This window comes from Symphalangus syndactylus, chromosome X (assembly GCF_028878055.3).
Source record: "Symphalangus syndactylus isolate Jambi chromosome X, NHGRI_mSymSyn1-v2.1_pri, whole genome shotgun sequence".
Classification (NCBI taxonomy): domain Eukaryota; kingdom Metazoa; phylum Chordata; class Mammalia; order Primates; family Hylobatidae; genus Symphalangus; species Symphalangus syndactylus.
In genome coordinates, this window is record NC_072447.2 from 63,014,487 (window position 1) to 63,031,930 (window position 17,444).

Genomic DNA, 17,444 nt, shown 5'->3' on the forward strand with positions numbered 1-17,444 from the left:
TTTTTCTTTCAGTCTGTTTCTCTGACTTGTTCACATTGAACAATTTCCTTTTGGGGTAGGTTGCTAGTTCTGTTTTCGCAGGTGGTTTACCTGTCTTCCCAGCCAGTCACAGTGGTCCTTGTCCCCATGGTGGGGCCAGGGCAAGAGAGGGCCCTGGGTTGGGGGTGGGGTTCAGTTAAAGATGGGGTGAGTTTTGAGGGGAGCACTACTTGAGTCCCAGAGGCATAGGAAACAGCAGAGGGAGGTGGGATTCCCTCATCCTCAGTGAGGACAGGAATCGAGGGTTTGGGGCGTGGCACTGGGAACGGCAGCCCTCCCCAGCCCACAGCTGCGCATGCTCCTTCGGCTCCCGGCTCAGTGCGCATGTTCACTGGGCGTCTTCTGCCCCGCCCCTTCGCCCACGTGAAGAACGCCAGGGAGCTGTGAGGCAGTGCGGTCTGGTTCCTGACGTGGGGACTCTTTTTCCTCTACTGAGATTCATCTGGTAGGTGTGCGGGCCAGTCATCCCGGGGGCTGAAGTGTGAGTGAGGGTGGAGAGGGCCTCGGGTGGGTCAGGCGGGTCCCGCTTCCTGGTCTGTGGCCTCTGAGGGAGAAGGGCCACGAGGTCGTCCTCCTTCCCTTCACAGGCTGCGAGGCCACCAGCGGCTTCGTGGTCGTGAAGGGGCCTGGACAGGGAGGAAGGAGGAAGGTGGGCCGCGGAGGGGAGGCGGTCAGGGGCTCAGGTGAAGATGGGGTGAGTGCTGGTGGGGGGATGGAAGTCCCGAGGTGCCGGGAACCCCCGACGCCACAGGGCAGATTTCCTGAATGGGGCCCCCGGCGGGGGCGAGGCGGGCGGTAAAGAAGGGACCTGGCACCTGGGAAGGCTGCGGCCTGGTGAGCGCCCCCCAGCTGTGTGGAGTGCGGAGCCACCGAGCGAGAAGCACTGCAAGGTCTCACCTCCGCCATGGAAGGTCCGAAAACAGTGGGAAGGAGTGGGCGAGGCAGTGCGGTCCAACCAAACTTGTTGTGAGGAGGGGTGAATGGCCCTAGGAAGTGGGAGTGTGCCCAAAGCAGCAATCACGAGAATTGTGATTCACTAGTGTTTTCGTGGGGAGTCCACTTGTGAAACTAAACCTCATCAGAAATGACCTCTGTCTGCGGGGCGCAGTGGCGCTCGCCTGTAGTCCCGGTTACTCAGGACGCGGAGGTCGGAGGATCCCTTGAGCGGGAGGTCGAGGCTGCAGTGAGCTGTGATCACGCCGCTGCACTCCAGCCTGAGCAACACAGCGAGGAGACCGCGTGTCCAAAAGAAATTTAGAAAAAAATGTCCTCTGCCTTTTGCCACACGCCTTAAGATGATTGCTCTGCCAGCTTGGCCAGCAGAAATGGCTTTGTAGGCACTCAGACAGCGTACACACGTATGCTTAACTCTGGAGCTTATTTTGAGAGTATTTTCAAAATTAAAACGGCAAGTTAACATTTATCCATGGAAGTGATCGAATATAGCAGCCCTCTCGAGCACATGTTCCCAATCACGGTTGTCTGTTTTCAGTGTGAAATATGAGTTGGCGAGGAAGATCGACCTATCGGCCTAGACCAAGACGCTATGTAGAGCCTCCTGAAGTGACTGGGCCTATGCTGGTGAGTGCTTAAACGTTAATTCGATGTTTTCTATGAGCAGAAATTAATTTTTGTGACAGTGTTGTTGCATTCGTGTGGAAATGCTGATAAAGGTGTTTCCTGCTCATAAAAAATGATGATGGCATCTCATGAAGGAAACATGGATTCTGGAGGATTGTTTTTTCCCTCGTGTTCTTCAGCTTTTGCCCATGACTTCTCTCTCATGCTTTGTTTGTTAATGACAGATTGTACACATCCATTCCAACACAGAGTATAATAGCTTCCAAAGTCCTCGTGCGTCACTTTTCTCACAGTAACCTCCCTGTGGGTGGAGTAACCTTATTGGGCATAGAGCATAGAGGTGGAGAAATGTCTTTAGGCTTCGTTATGACCAGAAATAGCTATGTATTCTGTGTATAGATGTAAAATTTTGCATCAATAACAAAACTTTTTTTTTATCTGCGCACCCACACATATTCCCCAGCCCGAGCAGTTCAGTGATGAAGTGGAATCACCAGAACCTGAAGAAGGGGAACCAGCAACTCAATGTGAGGATCCTGCAGCTGCTCAGGAGGGAGAGGATGAGGGAGCAGCTGCTCAGGAGGGAGAGGATGAGGGAGCATCTGCAGGTCAAGGTGAGGGAAAGGGAAGAAGAACATCTGCTGGTGTGTGCGTGTGTGTGTGTGTGTGTGTGTGTGTGTGTGCATGTGTGTGTGTGTTAGGCATTGTCACATAGCAGGAACAGGAGGAAAGAAAACAATGGAAAGAATGCCTGAAATGGACTGGAAAAGCGAGGAGGCTATGTAGTTTGCAGCTTAGCTTAGGCAAATCCCTCACTATGATAAAATTTCTCGACTTTATGAATGAGAGAATGGAGGTGCCAGGATTGTGTGTTATCCAAGAACCCTTGACTGGTGAATACAAAATTTGTACTGTGTTCCAAGGTTCGTGTCTTCCTATCATCTATGTTGCTGTAAAGAAGGAAGTGATTTTGCTGAAAATGCTTAAAACTCAAAGGCTTTACTGTGGGGTAGCTTAGTACTGACCCAAGAATAGACCCAGTTCAGAGGAGCAGGAGCAGCTCCAAAAACCGAGTCGCTGAATGTTGGCCCCCGTTTCCTTTGATTGATATCTTCATATGGTACGTTTGATAAAAGCTGGATAAATGAGGATACTGCCATACAGGTAGCTGGTTTAGTGATTTTTCTAAGTGGCTTTTAGGAGGTGATTAAATCCTTTTATGGTTAGAAAAAGCAAAAAAGGAATTATCCTGAGATTAACATTGAGATAGAAATAATTTCTCCAAGCTAAAATATTTTCAAACAAAACATTTATGTAACTGAGGTCCTGGATTTTTCCAGGGATGTACTTTGAAAAGTTTCTAGAATCTGACTGACAACAATGCCCATTAACTGCTGTCCGCCCACTCCCTTATTCTCAGTGCGGGACAGTATATTTTCTGTGATTCACAAACAACGTTATATTTGGTGCTTTGTTCTGCGTGGGGTTCATTTATGGAATATTACATTTAGGACCTTCGGACCTAAATATAACTTTATTGGAACAAAGTGAAGTTTCTCTTTACCCCAATAGGTAATGGGTGTCGTGACTGTAAGATTTTCCATAGTCCTCAAATCCATCCAGCTAATCAGTCCTTCAGAAACTGACATTGTAATTGTAACCGAAATCCTATCCATGTTGTAGACTTCAGATTTCTCAGCTGACGCACACTGCTGTTGGTACTCTATGGCTGAATATAAGCATTATACATGTCCTGTGGTTTATCCTTAGATTGTCATTTAGGAGAAAGGTCTAAAGCTGGGCTGATTGCCATGCACTCATAGTCCCAGCTACTTGGGAGGCTGAGGTGAGAGTATTGCTTGAGCCCTGGAGTTCAAGCTCAGCCTGGGAAACACAGCGAGACCTCATCGCTAATAAATAAATAAATGAACAAATAAATAAATAAATGAATAAATAAATAAGTAAATAAGTAAATAAAGGTCTCATGGTATAGGAAAACACAGATGCAAAGTTTGTGCCTAGCGGCTGGTAATGTTGCAAACATAACTCCTTAGTGAACTGTACCATTTCAAAATAGTTAAGATGGTAAATTTTAGGATATGTGTATTTTTTACCACAATTAAAAATTCCTTTCTTCCTAAAGTTCAGTGTAATTGTCATATATTCTTTTAAATTTTTACTGTATGTATTTTCAAGACACAACATTTATAGAAAATTTGCAAGAATAGTACAATGAACTCATATACTTTTCACCTAGATTCACCAATTGTTAATAGCTTTTGCTCCATAGGTTTCATATCTCTTCCCTCCCTCTCTTACCCTGCTGCCCACACACTCACACACATACACATACGGATATATGTTTGCTGTTATTAATGCTGAATTGTTTCGATAAAGTTTCAGGTATTATGGTCCTTTACCCTATGTACTTGAGGGTGTGTATATCGTCGGAAGAAAGAGAAAGTTATTTCTTGGATCATCACTGCACAAAGATCAAAATCAGGAAATTTAACAATGAGAAAATGGAGTCAGTTAATACACAGTGCATACTCAAATTTTGCCAGTTCCCCAGAAAATTTCTTTTTTTTTTTTTTTTTTTTTTTTGAGACGGAGTCTCGCTCTGTCGCCCAGGCTGGAGTGCAGTGGTGCAGTCTCGGCTCACTGCAAGCTCCGCCTCCCGGGTTCATGCCATTCTCCTGCCTCAGCCTCTCCGAGTAGCTGGGACTACAGGCGCCCGCCACCACGCCCTGCTAATTTTTTTGTATTTTTTAGTAGAGACGGGGTTTCACTGTGTTAGCCAGGATGGCCTCGATCTCCTAACCTTGTGATCCGCCCACCTCGGCCTCCCAAAGTGCTGGGATTACAAGCGTGAGCCACCACGCCCGGCCTGAAAATTTCTTTTTTCCTTTTTTTTTTTCTTCTTTCTTGAGACGGAGTCTCTCTCTGTGGGCCAGGTTGGAGTGCAGTAGTGCGATCTCGGCTCACTGCAACCTACGCCTCGCAGGTTCTAGGGATTCTCATGCCTCAGCCTCCCGTGTAGCTGGGACTACAAGCGCCGGCCACTGCGGTCTTGAACTTCTGACCTCACCTGCTCTGCCCACCATGGCATCCCAAAATGTTTGGATCGCAGGCGTGAGACCCCACGCCCGGCCCAGATAATTTTATTGATAGGATTTCTTTTTCTGATCCAGAGTCCAGTTCAGAATCGCGCCTTGCATGTGCTTTTCAGGTGTTTTTAGTTTCCTTTAATCTGGAACGTTTCCTTAATTTTTCTTGTCATTCATGATACGGACATTTTTGAAGAGGACAGACCAGTTGGCTTGCAGAATATTCTGCAGTTTGGGCTTTTTCATGTATTTTTTAAAGAGTTTTTTTCACTCAGCGTTTATTGGTGGCTGCTCATGCCATATAAGAGTCTAAGCGCTAGGAGTGTAAGTGCTGTGAGAGACAGGCTTTCAGCCTTGAGTCATTTAATACGAGAAGGACAATCAGAAGTAGAATAACAGAGAAGTGCAAAGGAGGCAGCAAAGTTGTGTGAGGGCAGTCTTTGGAAAGGAAGACGGTAATATTTGGAACACCTTGTTTTCCTGTTTTCTGCTAACAGACTCCTGAAATAATGTTCCTGGAATTCTTATCAACACATTTATTATTACACTAGCTAAAGCTTTTATATAATAACAGCGAGAGCAAGAATATGATTTTCTTATTCATATTTCATGTTTTACTGCTGAAATTGAGATGCATTTTTTATTTTTAAGGGCCGGAGCCTGAAGCTGATAGCCAGGAAGAGGTTCACCCAACGACTGGGTGTGAGTGTGGAGATGGTCCTGATGGCCAGGAGATGGGCCCGCCAAATCCAGAGGAGGTGAAAACGCCTGAAGAAGGTAGGCAGTCCATTAGGCATTCATATTGTAGGGTGTCTGTTTCCACAGTATCGTATTATAATTCTTACTATTTTTTTTGAGATGGAGTCTCGCTCTGAAGACCAGGCTGGAGTGCAGTGGTGCCATCTGGGCTCACTGGAAATTCTGTCTCCAGGGTTCAGGTGATTCTCCTGCCTGAGCCTCTGGCGGAGCCGGGCTTACAGACATGCTCCACCGTGCCCAGCTAACTTTTGTATTTTTAGTAGAGACAGGGTTTCATTACGTTGCACAGGTTCTTCCCGAACTCCTGACCTCAGGTGATCCACCTGCCTCGAGCATTGAAATTGCCGGGATTGCAGGCGAGAGCCACCGTGCCCGACCCAGCATTGTATTTTTAATAACAGAGAGGTAACAATACTGCCTCTTTAGTAAGAGAGTTCTTACATAAAGGTCATTTGAAACGTAGTTCAGGCCCCAGCACCCGACTGATAGACTGTCAGACACAGAAACAAACTGACTCCAAGCTATGTTGAATTAAATGTTTTGAGTATACGTCCTTAAACCAGTAGCTCATACTTTTTAGATGCTTTTGTAAAGGTCTGCTTTTAATCAATACATAACACATTTGTAACACCCATCACTTGGTGTGAAAAATGCTGAAGCACTCATGCGGGTTCTAATACCAGCTCTTACAGCCTTGGCGAGATTCTGAGTGAGTCCTTTCACTCCTAAAGCTATCTTTGGTTCTTATGAAAATAGTGAGTTTAAGTCAGAGATTTTAAAACCATTTTCCATTCTGGTTCTTTCATACTCTGATCCTGCTGCATAGAATGCATGGGATACAGAGATCACCTGCTTCGCATGATTTGTTAATCACAAATCATGAAACCCTGGCCTGAGCCATCTGAAAATCTCTGAATTGAGATTTCATTGTCAGTAAGAAAGTGAGCGGGCACTCTGCTTCATCCTAGTTTTTCCGTGTGGAGATGGGAATACGTAGTGTAAGAGCTTGTGAAATTGTGAATTCTCCCTCTTCTTGGTTTGTTTGTTTGTTTGAGACACAGTCTCAGTCTGTCACCCAGGCTGGAGTGCAGTGGTGCAATTCCAGCTCACTGCAACCTCTGGCTCCTAGGCTGAAGCAGTCCTCCCACCTCAGCCTCCTGAGTGGCTGGAACTACACGCACAAGCCACCGTGCCTGACTACATTTTTTTTCTTCATTTTTGTAGAGATGAGGTCTCACTATGTTGCCCAGGCTGGGATTCTCTGGCTTTTAATGAACAATTGCTTCTTAAATCTTTCCCCACGGAAACCTTGAGTGACTGTAATATCAAATGGCGAGAGACCGTTTAGTTCCCATCACCTGTGGCATGTAGGTCAGTGATGCTCAGCATGGGTGTGAGTAAGATGCCTGTGCTATGCGTGCTCCCTGCCCCACCGTCAGTCTTCATGAGGCACTATTTCTAGTAAGACTGTAGACACACATATGATAGAATCATCTCTAATCATATCAAATGTTACATGTAAGTTTCAGCTTTAGAGAGATGAATTGATAAGATTTAAAGTTGAAAGACCATGACTCTAGTACTTCCTGAGTAATCAACTGAAGTATGTTTTACACATGTGTTTTCCAAACTGCTGACTGTTAATTGTAAGTGCTTCTGAATTGAAAGGAGGCAGTTGATGTTCAGGGAGGAAATTGCTTTTAAATTCTGCAGGTCTACGCTCAAAGTTTACGCAGAGGTTCAATTGCGTGTAAGACACAGGATCACCCATAGGGTTCTGTTTTTAGTCCATTTAATAAAACCCAAACTGTAGTGTGCTTTGTATGCCTTTAGGGTCATCTGAATAATCTGTTGCTAAGTCATGTTCCCAATTGTTACGTTTTCTGTTACAGGTGAGAAGCAATCACAGTGTTAAAAGAAGACACGCTGCAATGATGCAGGCTGCTCCTGTGTTGGAAATTTGTTCATTAAAATTCTCCCAATAAAGCTTTACAGCCTTCTGCAAAGAAGTCTTGCGCATCTTTTGTGAATTTTATTTCTAGCTTTTTGATGCCGCGAAATATGTATCATTCTCTGAAGTCGTATATTGTAACTCTTTGAGCTGGTATGTAGAGACATCATTCTTTTTTTTTTTTCTTTCTTTCTGTTTTCTCTTTTGAGACGGAGTTTTGCTCTGTCACCCAGGCTGGAGTGCAGTGGCGCGATCTCTGCTCACTGTAACTCCGCCTCCCGGATTCAAGCAGTTCTCTGCCTCAGAGTCCCGAGTAGCTGGGATTATAGGCACCCACCAGCACGCCTGGCTGAGTTTTGTGTTTTTAGGAGAGATGGGCTTTCGCCATCTTGGCCAGGGTGCTCTTGAACTCCTGACCTCATGATTGACCCGCCTCGGCCTCCCAGAGTGCCGGGATTACAGGCGTGAGTCACCGCGCCCAGCGGAGACATAATTCTTACATATTGGTTTTCTATCCAGCAGCCTTGTGAAATATGCTTATGAATTCTAAAGTTTACTTCTAGATCGTTTTGAGTCTTCAACATACAGAAACGTATCATCCTTGAATAAGAACAATTTTGTTTCTGCCATTTTTTTTCTTTTTCCTTCTGTAATTTTGTAGAGACGCGCTTTTGCCGTGTTTCCCAGGCTGTTCTTGAACTTTTGAGTGCAAGTGATGCACCCGCCTCCCCTCCCACAACGCTGGGATTAACTGGTGTGGGCCACCGTGCCCGGCCTGTTGTTGCCATTGTAAAGAGTTTTATTTCCTTTTCTGATTTTATGGCATTGCTTAGACCCACCTGTTACAAGGGTGACAGTGGACGTCCTTGTCTTATCCCTGATGAGAAACCGAAAAATTTCAACATTTCCCCATCCTATTTGCTGTCCTTTTTCTGCAGACGGACTTTAGCAGAGTAAGTCATTCCATTCTGTTGTAAATTTGCTGAGAGTATTCATTTGAATATATGTTGATTTTCATCAAACAGTGCATGTATTTCGATTACCACAGCATTTTTTCCCGTTCATGTGTTAATATAGTGAATTTGATCGATAAATTTGTACGTTTTTAGGTTCAATTATTAAAACTTGATACGGGGTCTCACTCTGTCACCCAGGCTGTAGTTCGGTGGTGTTATCAGAGCTCGCTGCAGCCTTGACCTCCTGGGCTCAAGCGGTCCTCCCCCCTCAGCCTCCTGAGTAGCTGTGACTATAGGTACATGCCACCATGCCCAGCTAATTTTTCGATGTTTTTTTGTTTTTTTGTAGTGATGAGATTTTTCTGATGTTGCTTAGGCTGGTCTCGAAGTCCTGAGCTCAGGTGATCTGGCCAGCTCAGCCTCCCAAAATACTAGGATTACAGGCGTGAGCCTTGGCCTGGTCTGGTTTTTCTTATATAGGGGTCTTATCTGTATAAAGACTAAACTTAATCTGTGCCTTTGTGCGGGTGGGCTAAGAGCATGATGACTTTTATCATACTATTGATTTAAAGAAAACTCTCCTTGACTTACCAGTGTGTAAGTCCATGAAAGCATAATTCTGTTGAAAGCATATATTGTTAATGGGTGTTGGGAACCCTGCACTTTCCGCTGCTGTGGGAGCATGTCCTTGGAGGTACCTTTCATCTGTTTTCTCAACTCGAAACATCTTAGGACCATGGGTTGTGACTGGTGGGACTATGTATCTTGCTATTTTCAAGACGGAGTTTATTTTCACATGGTGTCACTCTGGCTGTCCTGTTTCCCTGATACTGTCACTTCTCCTTCTGTGATTCTGATGCTACAAACGATAGATATCGTTTTAGTATTTTCTCACGGGTCCTAGCGATTGTATTCATTTTTCTTTCAGTCTGTTTCTCTGACTTGTTCACATTGAACAATTTCCTTTTGGGGTAGGTTGCTAGTTCTGTTTTCGCAGGTGGTTTACCTGTCTTCCCAGCCAGTCACAGTGGTCCTTGTCCCCATGGTGGGGCCAGGGCAAGAGAGGGCCCTGGGTTGGGGGTGGGGTTCAGTTAAAGATGGGGTGAGTTTTGAGGGGAGCACTACTTGAGTCCCAGAGGCATAGGAAACAGCAGAGGGAGGTGGGATTCCCTCATCCTCAGTGAGGACAGGAATCGAGGGTTTGGGGCGTGGCACTGGGAACGGCAGCCCTCCCCAGCCCACAGCTGCGCATGCTCCTTCGGCTCCCGGCTCAGTGCGCATGTTCACTGGGCGTCTTCTGCCCCGCCCCTTCGCCCACGTGAAGAACGCCAGGGAGCTGTGAGGCAGTGCGGTCTGGTTCCTGACGTGGGGACTCTTTTTCCTCTACTGAGATTCATCTGGTAGGTGTGCGGGCCAGTCATCCCGGGGGCTGAAGTGTGAGTGAGGGTGGAGAGGGCCTCGGGTGGGTCAGGCGGGTCCCGCTTCCTGGTCTGTGGCCTCTGAGGGAGAAGGGCCACGAGGTCGTCCTCCTTCCCTTCACAGGCTGCGAGGCCACCAGCGGCTTCGTGGTCGTGAAGGGGCCTGGACAGGGAGGAAGGAGGAAGGTGGGCCGCGGAGGGGAGGCGGTCAGGGGCTCAGGTGAAGATGGGGTGAGTGCTGGTGGGGGGATGGAAGTCCCGAGGTGCCGGGAACCCCCGACGCCACAGGGCAGATTTCCTGAATGGGGCCCCCGGCGGGGGCGAGGCGGGCGGTAAAGAAGGGACCTGGCACCTGGGAAGGCTGCGGCCTGGTGAGCGCCCCCCAGCTGTGTGGAGTGCGGAGCCACCGAGCGAGAAGCACTGCAAGGTCTCACCTCCGCCATGGAAGGTCCGAAAACAGTGGGAAGGAGTGGGCGAGGCAGTGCGGTCCAACCAAACTTGTTGTGAGGAGGGGTGAATGGCCCTAGGAAGTGGGAGTGTGCCCAAAGCAGCAATCACGAGAATTGTGATTCACTAGTGTTTTCGTGGGGAGTCCACTTGTGAAACTAAACCTCATCAGAAATGACCTCTGTCTGCGGGGCGCAGTGGCGCTCGCCTGTAGTCCCGGTTACTCAGGACGCGGAGGTCGGAGGATCCCTTGAGCGGGAGGTCGAGGCTGCAGTGAGCTGTGATCACGCCGCTGCACTCCAGCCTGAGCAACACAGCGAGGAGACCGCGTGTCCAAAAGAAATTTAGAAAAAAATGTCCTCTGCCTTTTGCCACACGCCTTAAGATGATTGCTCTGCCAGCTTGGCCAGCAGAAATGGCTTTGTAGGCACTCAGACAGCGTACACACGTATGCTTAACTCTGGAGCTTATTTTGAGAGTATTTTCAAAATTAAAACGGCAAGTTAACATTTATCCATGGAAGTGATCGAATATAGCAGCCCTCTCGAGCACATGTTCCCAATCACGGTTGTCTGTTTTCAGTGTGAAATATGAGTTGGCGAGGAAGATCGACCTATCGGCCTAGACCAAGACGCTATGTAGAGCCTCCTGAAGTGACTGGGCCTATGCTGGTGAGTGCTTAAACGTTAATTCGATGTTTTCTATGAGCAGAAATTAATTTTTGTGACAGTGTTGTTGCATTCGTGTGGAAATGCTGATAAAGGTGTTTCCTGCTCATAAAAAATGATGATGGCATCTCATGAAGGAAACATGGATTCTGGAGGATTGTTTTTTCCCTCGTGTTCTTCAGCTTTTGCCCATGACTTCTCTCTCATGCTTTGTTTGTTAATGACAGATTGTACACATCTATTCCAACACAGAGTATAATAGCTTCCAAAGTCCTCGTGCGTCACTTTTCTCACAGTAACCTCCCTGTGGGTGGAGTAACCTTATTGGGCATAGAGCATAGAGGTGGAGAAATGTCTTTAGGCTTCGTTATGACCAGAAATAGCTATGTATTCTGTGTATAGATGTAAAATTTTGCATCAATAACAAAACTTTTTTTTATCTGCGCACCCACACATATTCCCCAGCCCGAGCAGTTCAGTGATGAAGTGGAATCACCAGAACCTGAAGAAGGGGAACCAGCAACTCAATGTGAGGATCCTGCAGCTGCTCAGGAGGGAGAGGATGAGGGAGCAGCTGCTCAGGAGGGAGAGGATGAGGGAGCATCTGCAGGTCAAGGTGAGGGAAAGGGAAGAAGAACATCTGCTGGTGTGTGTGTTTGTGTGTGTGTGTGTGTGTGCATGTGTGTGTGTGTTAGGCATTGTCACATAGCAGGAACAGGAGGAAAGAAAACAATGGAAAGAATGCCTGAAATGGACTGGAAAAGCGAGGAGGCTATGTAGTTTGCAGCTTAGCTTAGGCAAATCCCTCACTATGATAAAATTTCTCGACTTTATGAATGAGAGAATGGAGGTGCCAGGATTGTGTGTTATCCAAGAACCCTTGACTGGTGAATACAAAATTTGTACTGTGTTCCAAGGTTCGTGTCTTCCTATCATCTATGTTGCTGTAAAGAAGGAAGTGATTTTGCTGAAAATGCTTAAAACTCAAAGGCTTTACTGTGGGGTAGCTTAGTACTGACCCAAGAATAGACCCAGTTCAGAGGAGCAGGAGCAGCTCCAAAAACCGAGTCGCTGAATGTTGGCCCCCGTTTCCTTTGATTGATATCTTCATATGGTACGTTTGATAAAAGCTGGATAAATGAGGATACTGCCATACAGGTAGCTGGTTTAGTGATTTTTCTAAGTGGCTTTTAGGAGGTGATTAAATCCTTTTATGGTTAGAAAAAGCAAAAAAGGAATTATCCTGAGATTAACATTGAGATAGAAATAATTTCTCCGAGCTAAAATATTTTCAAACAAAACATTTATGTAACTGAGGTCCTGGATTTTTCCAGGGATGTACTTTGAAAAGTTTCTAGAATCTGACTGACAACAATGCCCATTAACTGCTGTCCGCCCACTCCCTTATTCTCAGTGCGGGACAGTATATTTTCTGTGATTCACAAACAACGTTATATTTGGTGCTTTGTTCTGCGTGGGGTTCATTTATGGAATATTACATTTAGGACCTTCGGACCTAAATATAACTTTATTGGAACAAAGTGAAGTTTCTCTTTACCCCAATAGGTAATGGGTGTCGTGACTGTAAGATTTTCCATAGTCCTCAAATCCATCCAGCTAATCAGTCCTTCAGAAACTGACATTGTAATTGTAACCGAAATCCTATCCATGTTGTAGACTTCAGATTTCTCAGCTGACGCACACTGCTGTTGGTACTCTATGGCTGAATATAAGCATTATACATGTCCTGTGGTTTATCCTTAGATTGTCATTTAGGAGAAAGGTCTAAAGCTGGGCTGATTGCCATGCACTCATAGTCCCAGCTACTTGGGAGGCTGAGGTGAGAGGATTGCTTGAGCCCTGGAGTTCAAGCTCAGCCTGGGAAACACAGCGAGACCTCATCGCTAATAAATAAATAAATGAACAAATAAATAAATAAATGAATAAATAAATAAGTAAATAAGTAAATAAAGGTCTCATGGTATAGGAAAACACAGATGCAAAGTTTGTGCCTAGCGGCTGGTAATGTTGCAAACATAACTCCTTAGTGAACTGTACCATTTCAAAATAGTTAAGATGGTAAATTTTAGGATATGTGTATTTTTTACCACAATTAAAAATTCCTTTCTTCCTAAAGTTCAGTGTAATTGTCATATATTCTTTTAAATTTTTACTGTATGTATTTTCAAGACACAACATTTATAGAAAATTTGCAAGAATAGTACAATGAACTCATATACTTTTCACCTAGATTCACCAATTGTTAATAGCTTTTGCTCCATAGGTTTCATATCTCTTCCCTCCCTCTCTTACCCTGCTGCCCACACACTCACACACATACACATACGGATATATGTTTGCTGTTATTAATGCTGAATTGTTTCGATAAAGTTTCAGGTATTATGGTCCTTTACCCTATGTACTTGAGGGTGTGTATATCGTCGGAAGAAAGAGAAAGTTATTTCTTGGATCATCACTGCACAAAGATCAAAATCAGGAAATTTAACAATGAGAAAATGGAGTCAGTTAATACACAGTGCATACTCAAATTTTGCCAGTTCCCCAGAAAATTTCTTTTTTTTTTTTTTTTTTTTTTTTGAGACGGAGTCTCGCTCTGTCGCCCAGGCTGGAGTGCAGTGGTGCAGTCTCGGCTCACTGCAAGCTCCGCCTCCCGGGTTCATGCCATTCTCCTGCCTCAGCCTCTCCGAGTAGCTGGGACTACAGGCGCCCGCCACCACGCCCTGCTAATTTTTTTGTATTTTTTAGTAGAGACGGGGTTTCACTGTGTTAGCCAGGATGGCCTCGATCTCCTAACCTTGTGATCCGCCCACCTCGGCCTCCCAAAGTGCTGGGATTACAAGCGTGAGCCACCACGCCCGGCCTGAAAATTTCTTTTTTCCTTTTTTTTTTTCTTCTTTCTTGAGACGGAGTCTCTCTCTGTGGGCCAGGTTGGAGTGCAGTAGTGCGATCTCGGCTCACTGCAACCTACGCCTCGCAGGTTCTAGGGATTCTCATGCCTCAGCCTCCCGTGTAGCTGGGACTACAAGCGCCGGCCACTGCGGTCTTGAACTTCTGACCTCACCTGCTCTGCCCACCATGGCATCCCAAAATGTTTGGATCGCAGGCGTGAGACCCCACGCCCGGCCCAGATAATTTTATTGATAGGATTTCTTTTTCTGATCCAGAGTCCAGTTCAGAATCGCGCCTTGCATGTGCTTTTCAGGTGTTTTTAGTTTCCTTTAATCTGGAACGTTTCCTTAATTTTTCTTGTCATTCATGATACGGACATTTTTGAAGAGGACAGACCAGTTGGCTTGCAGAATATTCTGCAGTTTGGGCTTTTTCATGTATTTTTTAAAGAGTTTTTTTCACTCAGCGTTTATTGGTGGCTGCTCATGCCATATAAGAGTCTAAGCGCTAGGAGTGTAAGTGCTGTGAGAGACAGGCTTTCAGCCTTGAGTCATTTAATACGAGAAGGACAATCAGAAGTAGAATAACAGAGAAGTGCAAAGGAGGCAGCAAAGTTGTGTGAGGGCAGTCTTTGGAAAGGAAGACGGTAATATTTGGAACACCTTGTTTTCCTGTTTTCTGCTAACAGACTCCTGAAATAATGTTCCTGGAATTCTTATCAACACATTTATTATTACACTAGCTAAAGCTTTTATATAATAACAGCGAGAGCAAGAATATGATTTTCTTATTCATATTTCATGTTTTACTGCTGAAATTGAGATGCATTTTTTATTTTTAAGGGCCGGAGCCTGAAGCTGATAGCCAGGAAGAGGTTCACCCAACGACTGGGTGTGAGTGTGGAGATGGTCCTGATGGCCAGGAGATGGGCCCGCCAAATCCAGAGGAGGTGAAAACGCCTGAAGAAGGTAGGCAGTCCATTAGGCATTCATATTGTAGGGTGTCTGTTTCCACAGTATCGTATTATAATTCTTACTATTTTTTTTGAGATGGAGTCTCGCTCTGAAGACCAGGCTGGAGTGCAGTGGTGCCATCTGGGCTCACTGGAAATTCTGTCTCCAGGGTTCAGGTGATTCTCCTGCCTGAGCCTCTGGCGGAGCCGGGCTTACAGACATGCTCCACCGTGCCCAGCTAACTTTTGTATTTTTAGTAGAGACAGGGTTTCATTACGTTGCACAGGTTCTTCCCGAACTCCTGACCTCAGGTGATCCACCTGCCTCGAGCATTGAAATTGCCGGGATTGCAGGCGAGAGCCACCGTGCCCGACCCAGCATTGTATTTTTAATAACAGAGAGGTAACAATACTGCCTCTTTAGTAAGAGAGTTCTTACATAAAGGTCATTTGAAACGTAGTTCAGGCCCCAGCACCCGACTGATAGACTGTCAGACACAGAAACAAACTGACTCCAAGCTATGTTGAATTAAATGTTTTGAGTATACGTCCTTAAACCAGTAGCTCATACTTTTTAGATGCTTTTGTAAAGGTCTGCTTTTAATCAATACATAACACATTTGTAACACCCATCACTTGGTGTGAAAAATGCTGAAGCACTCATGCGGGTTCTAATACCAGCTCTTACAGCCTTGGCGAGATTCTGAGTGAGTCCTTTCACTCCTAAAGCTATCTTTGGTTCTTATGAAAATAGTGAGTTTAAGTCAGAGATTTTAAAACCATTTTCCATTCTGGTTCTTTCATACTCTGATCCTGCTGCATAGAATGCATGGGATACAGAGATCACCTGCTTCGCATGATTTGTTAATCACAAATCATGAAACCCTGGCCTGAGCCATCTGAAAATCTCTGAATTGAGATTTCATTGTCAGTAAGAAAGTGAGCGGGCACTCTGCTTCATCCTAGTTTTTCCGTGTGGAGATGGGAATACGTAGTGTAAGAGCTTGTGAAATTGTGAATTCTCCCTCTTCTTGGTTTGTTTGTTTGTTTGAGACACAGTCTCAGTCTGTCACCCAGGCTGGAGTGCAGTGGTGCAATTCCAGCTCACTGCAACCTCTGGCTCCTAGGCTGAAGCAGTCCTCCCACCTCAGCCTCCTGAGTGGCTGGAACTACACGCACAAGCCACCGTGCCTGACTACATTTTTTTTCTTCATTTTTGTAGAGATGAGGTCTCACTATGTTGCCCAGGCTGGGATTCTCTGGCTTTTAATGAACAATTGCTTCTTAAATCTTTCCCCACGGAAACCTTGAGTGACTGTAATATCAAATGGCGAGAGACCGTTTAGTTCCCATCACCTGTGGCATGTAGGTCAGTGATGCTCAGCATGGGTGTGAGTAAGATGCCTGTGCTATGCGTGCTCCCTGCCCCACCGTCAGTCTTCATGAGGCACTATTTCTAGTAAGACTGTAGACACACATATGATAGAATCATCTCTAATCATATCAAATGTTACATGTAAGTTTCAGCTTTAGAGAGATGAATTGATAAGATTTAAAGTTGAAAGACCATGACTCTAGTACTTCCTGAGTAATCAACTGAAGTATGTTTTACACATGTGTTTTCCAAACTGCTGACTGTTAATTGTAAGTGCTTCTGAATTGAAAGGAGGCAGTTGATGTTCAGGGAGGAAATTGCTTTTAAATTCTGCAGGTCTACGCTCAAAGTTTACGCAGAGGTTCAATTGCGTGTAAGACACAGGATCACCCATAGGGTTCTGTTTTTAGTCCATTTAATAAAACCCAAACTGTAGTGTGCTTTGTATGCCTTTAGGGTCATCTGAATAATCTGTTGCTAAGTCATGTTCCCAATTGTTACGTTTTCTGTTACAGGTGAGAAGCAATCACAGTGTTAAAAGAAGACACGCTGCAATGATGCAGGCTGCTCCTGTGTTGGAAATTTGTTCATTAAAATTCTCCCAATAAAGCTTTACAGCCTTCTGCAAAGAAGTCTTGCGCATCTTTTGTGAATTTTATTTCTAGCTTTTTGATGCCGCGAAATATGTATCATTCTCTGAAGTCGTATATTGTAACTCTTTGAGCTGGTATGTAGAGACATCATTCTTTTTTTTTTTTCTTTCTTTCTGTTTTCTCTTTTGAGACGGAGTTTTGCTCTGTCACCCAGGCTGGAGTGCAGTGGCGCGATCTCTGCTCACTGTAACTCCGCCTCCCGGATTCAAGCAGTTCTCTGCCTCAGAGTCCCGAGTAGCTGGGATTATAGGCACCCACCAGCACGCCTGGCTGAGTTTTGTGTTTTTAGGAGAGATGGGCTTTCGCCATCTTGGCCAGGGTGCTCTTGAACTCCTGACCTCATGATTGACCCGCCTCGGCCTCCCAGAGTGCCGGGATTACAGGCGTGAGTCACCGCGCCCAGCGGAGACATAATTCTTACATATTGGTTTTCTATCCAGCAGCCTTGTGAAATATGCTTATGAATTCTAAAGTTTACTTCTAGATCGTTTTGAGTCTTCAACATACAGAAACGTATCATCCTTGAATAAGAACAATTTTGTTTCTGCCATTTTTTTTCTTTTTCCTTCTGTAATTTTGTAGAGACGCGCTTTTGCCGTGTTTCCCAGGCTGTTCTTGAACTTTTGAG

At 45.3% G+C, this 17,444-nt stretch overlaps 2 protein-coding genes across 2 annotated transcripts; both read left to right on the forward strand.

The window, feature by feature from the left end:
• The first annotated feature begins 380 nt into the window (after positions 1 to 380).
• Positions 381 to 7,479, forward strand: LOC129475737 (G antigen 10-like). Its single transcript, XM_063634839.1, has 5 exons — positions 381 to 484; positions 1,532 to 1,620; positions 2,084 to 2,234; positions 5,379 to 5,504; positions 7,379 to 7,479. Exons 2-5 carry the CDS (start codon positions 1,540 to 1,542, stop codon positions 7,399 to 7,401), a joined length of 381 nt encoding a protein of 126 aa, XP_063490909.1. The 5' UTR covers positions 381 to 484; positions 1,532 to 1,539; the 3' UTR covers positions 7,402 to 7,479.
• A 2,210-nt stretch (positions 7,480 to 9,689) lies between these two features.
• LOC129475738 (G antigen 10-like) lies at positions 9,690 to 16,779 on the forward strand. Its single transcript, XM_063634838.1, has 5 exons — positions 9,690 to 9,793; positions 10,841 to 10,929; positions 11,392 to 11,542; positions 14,679 to 14,804; positions 16,679 to 16,779. Exons 2-5 carry the CDS (start codon positions 10,849 to 10,851, stop codon positions 16,699 to 16,701), a joined length of 381 nt encoding a protein of 126 aa, XP_063490908.1. The 5' UTR covers positions 9,690 to 9,793; positions 10,841 to 10,848; the 3' UTR covers positions 16,702 to 16,779.
• Positions 16,780 to 17,444: the final 665 nt, after the last annotated feature.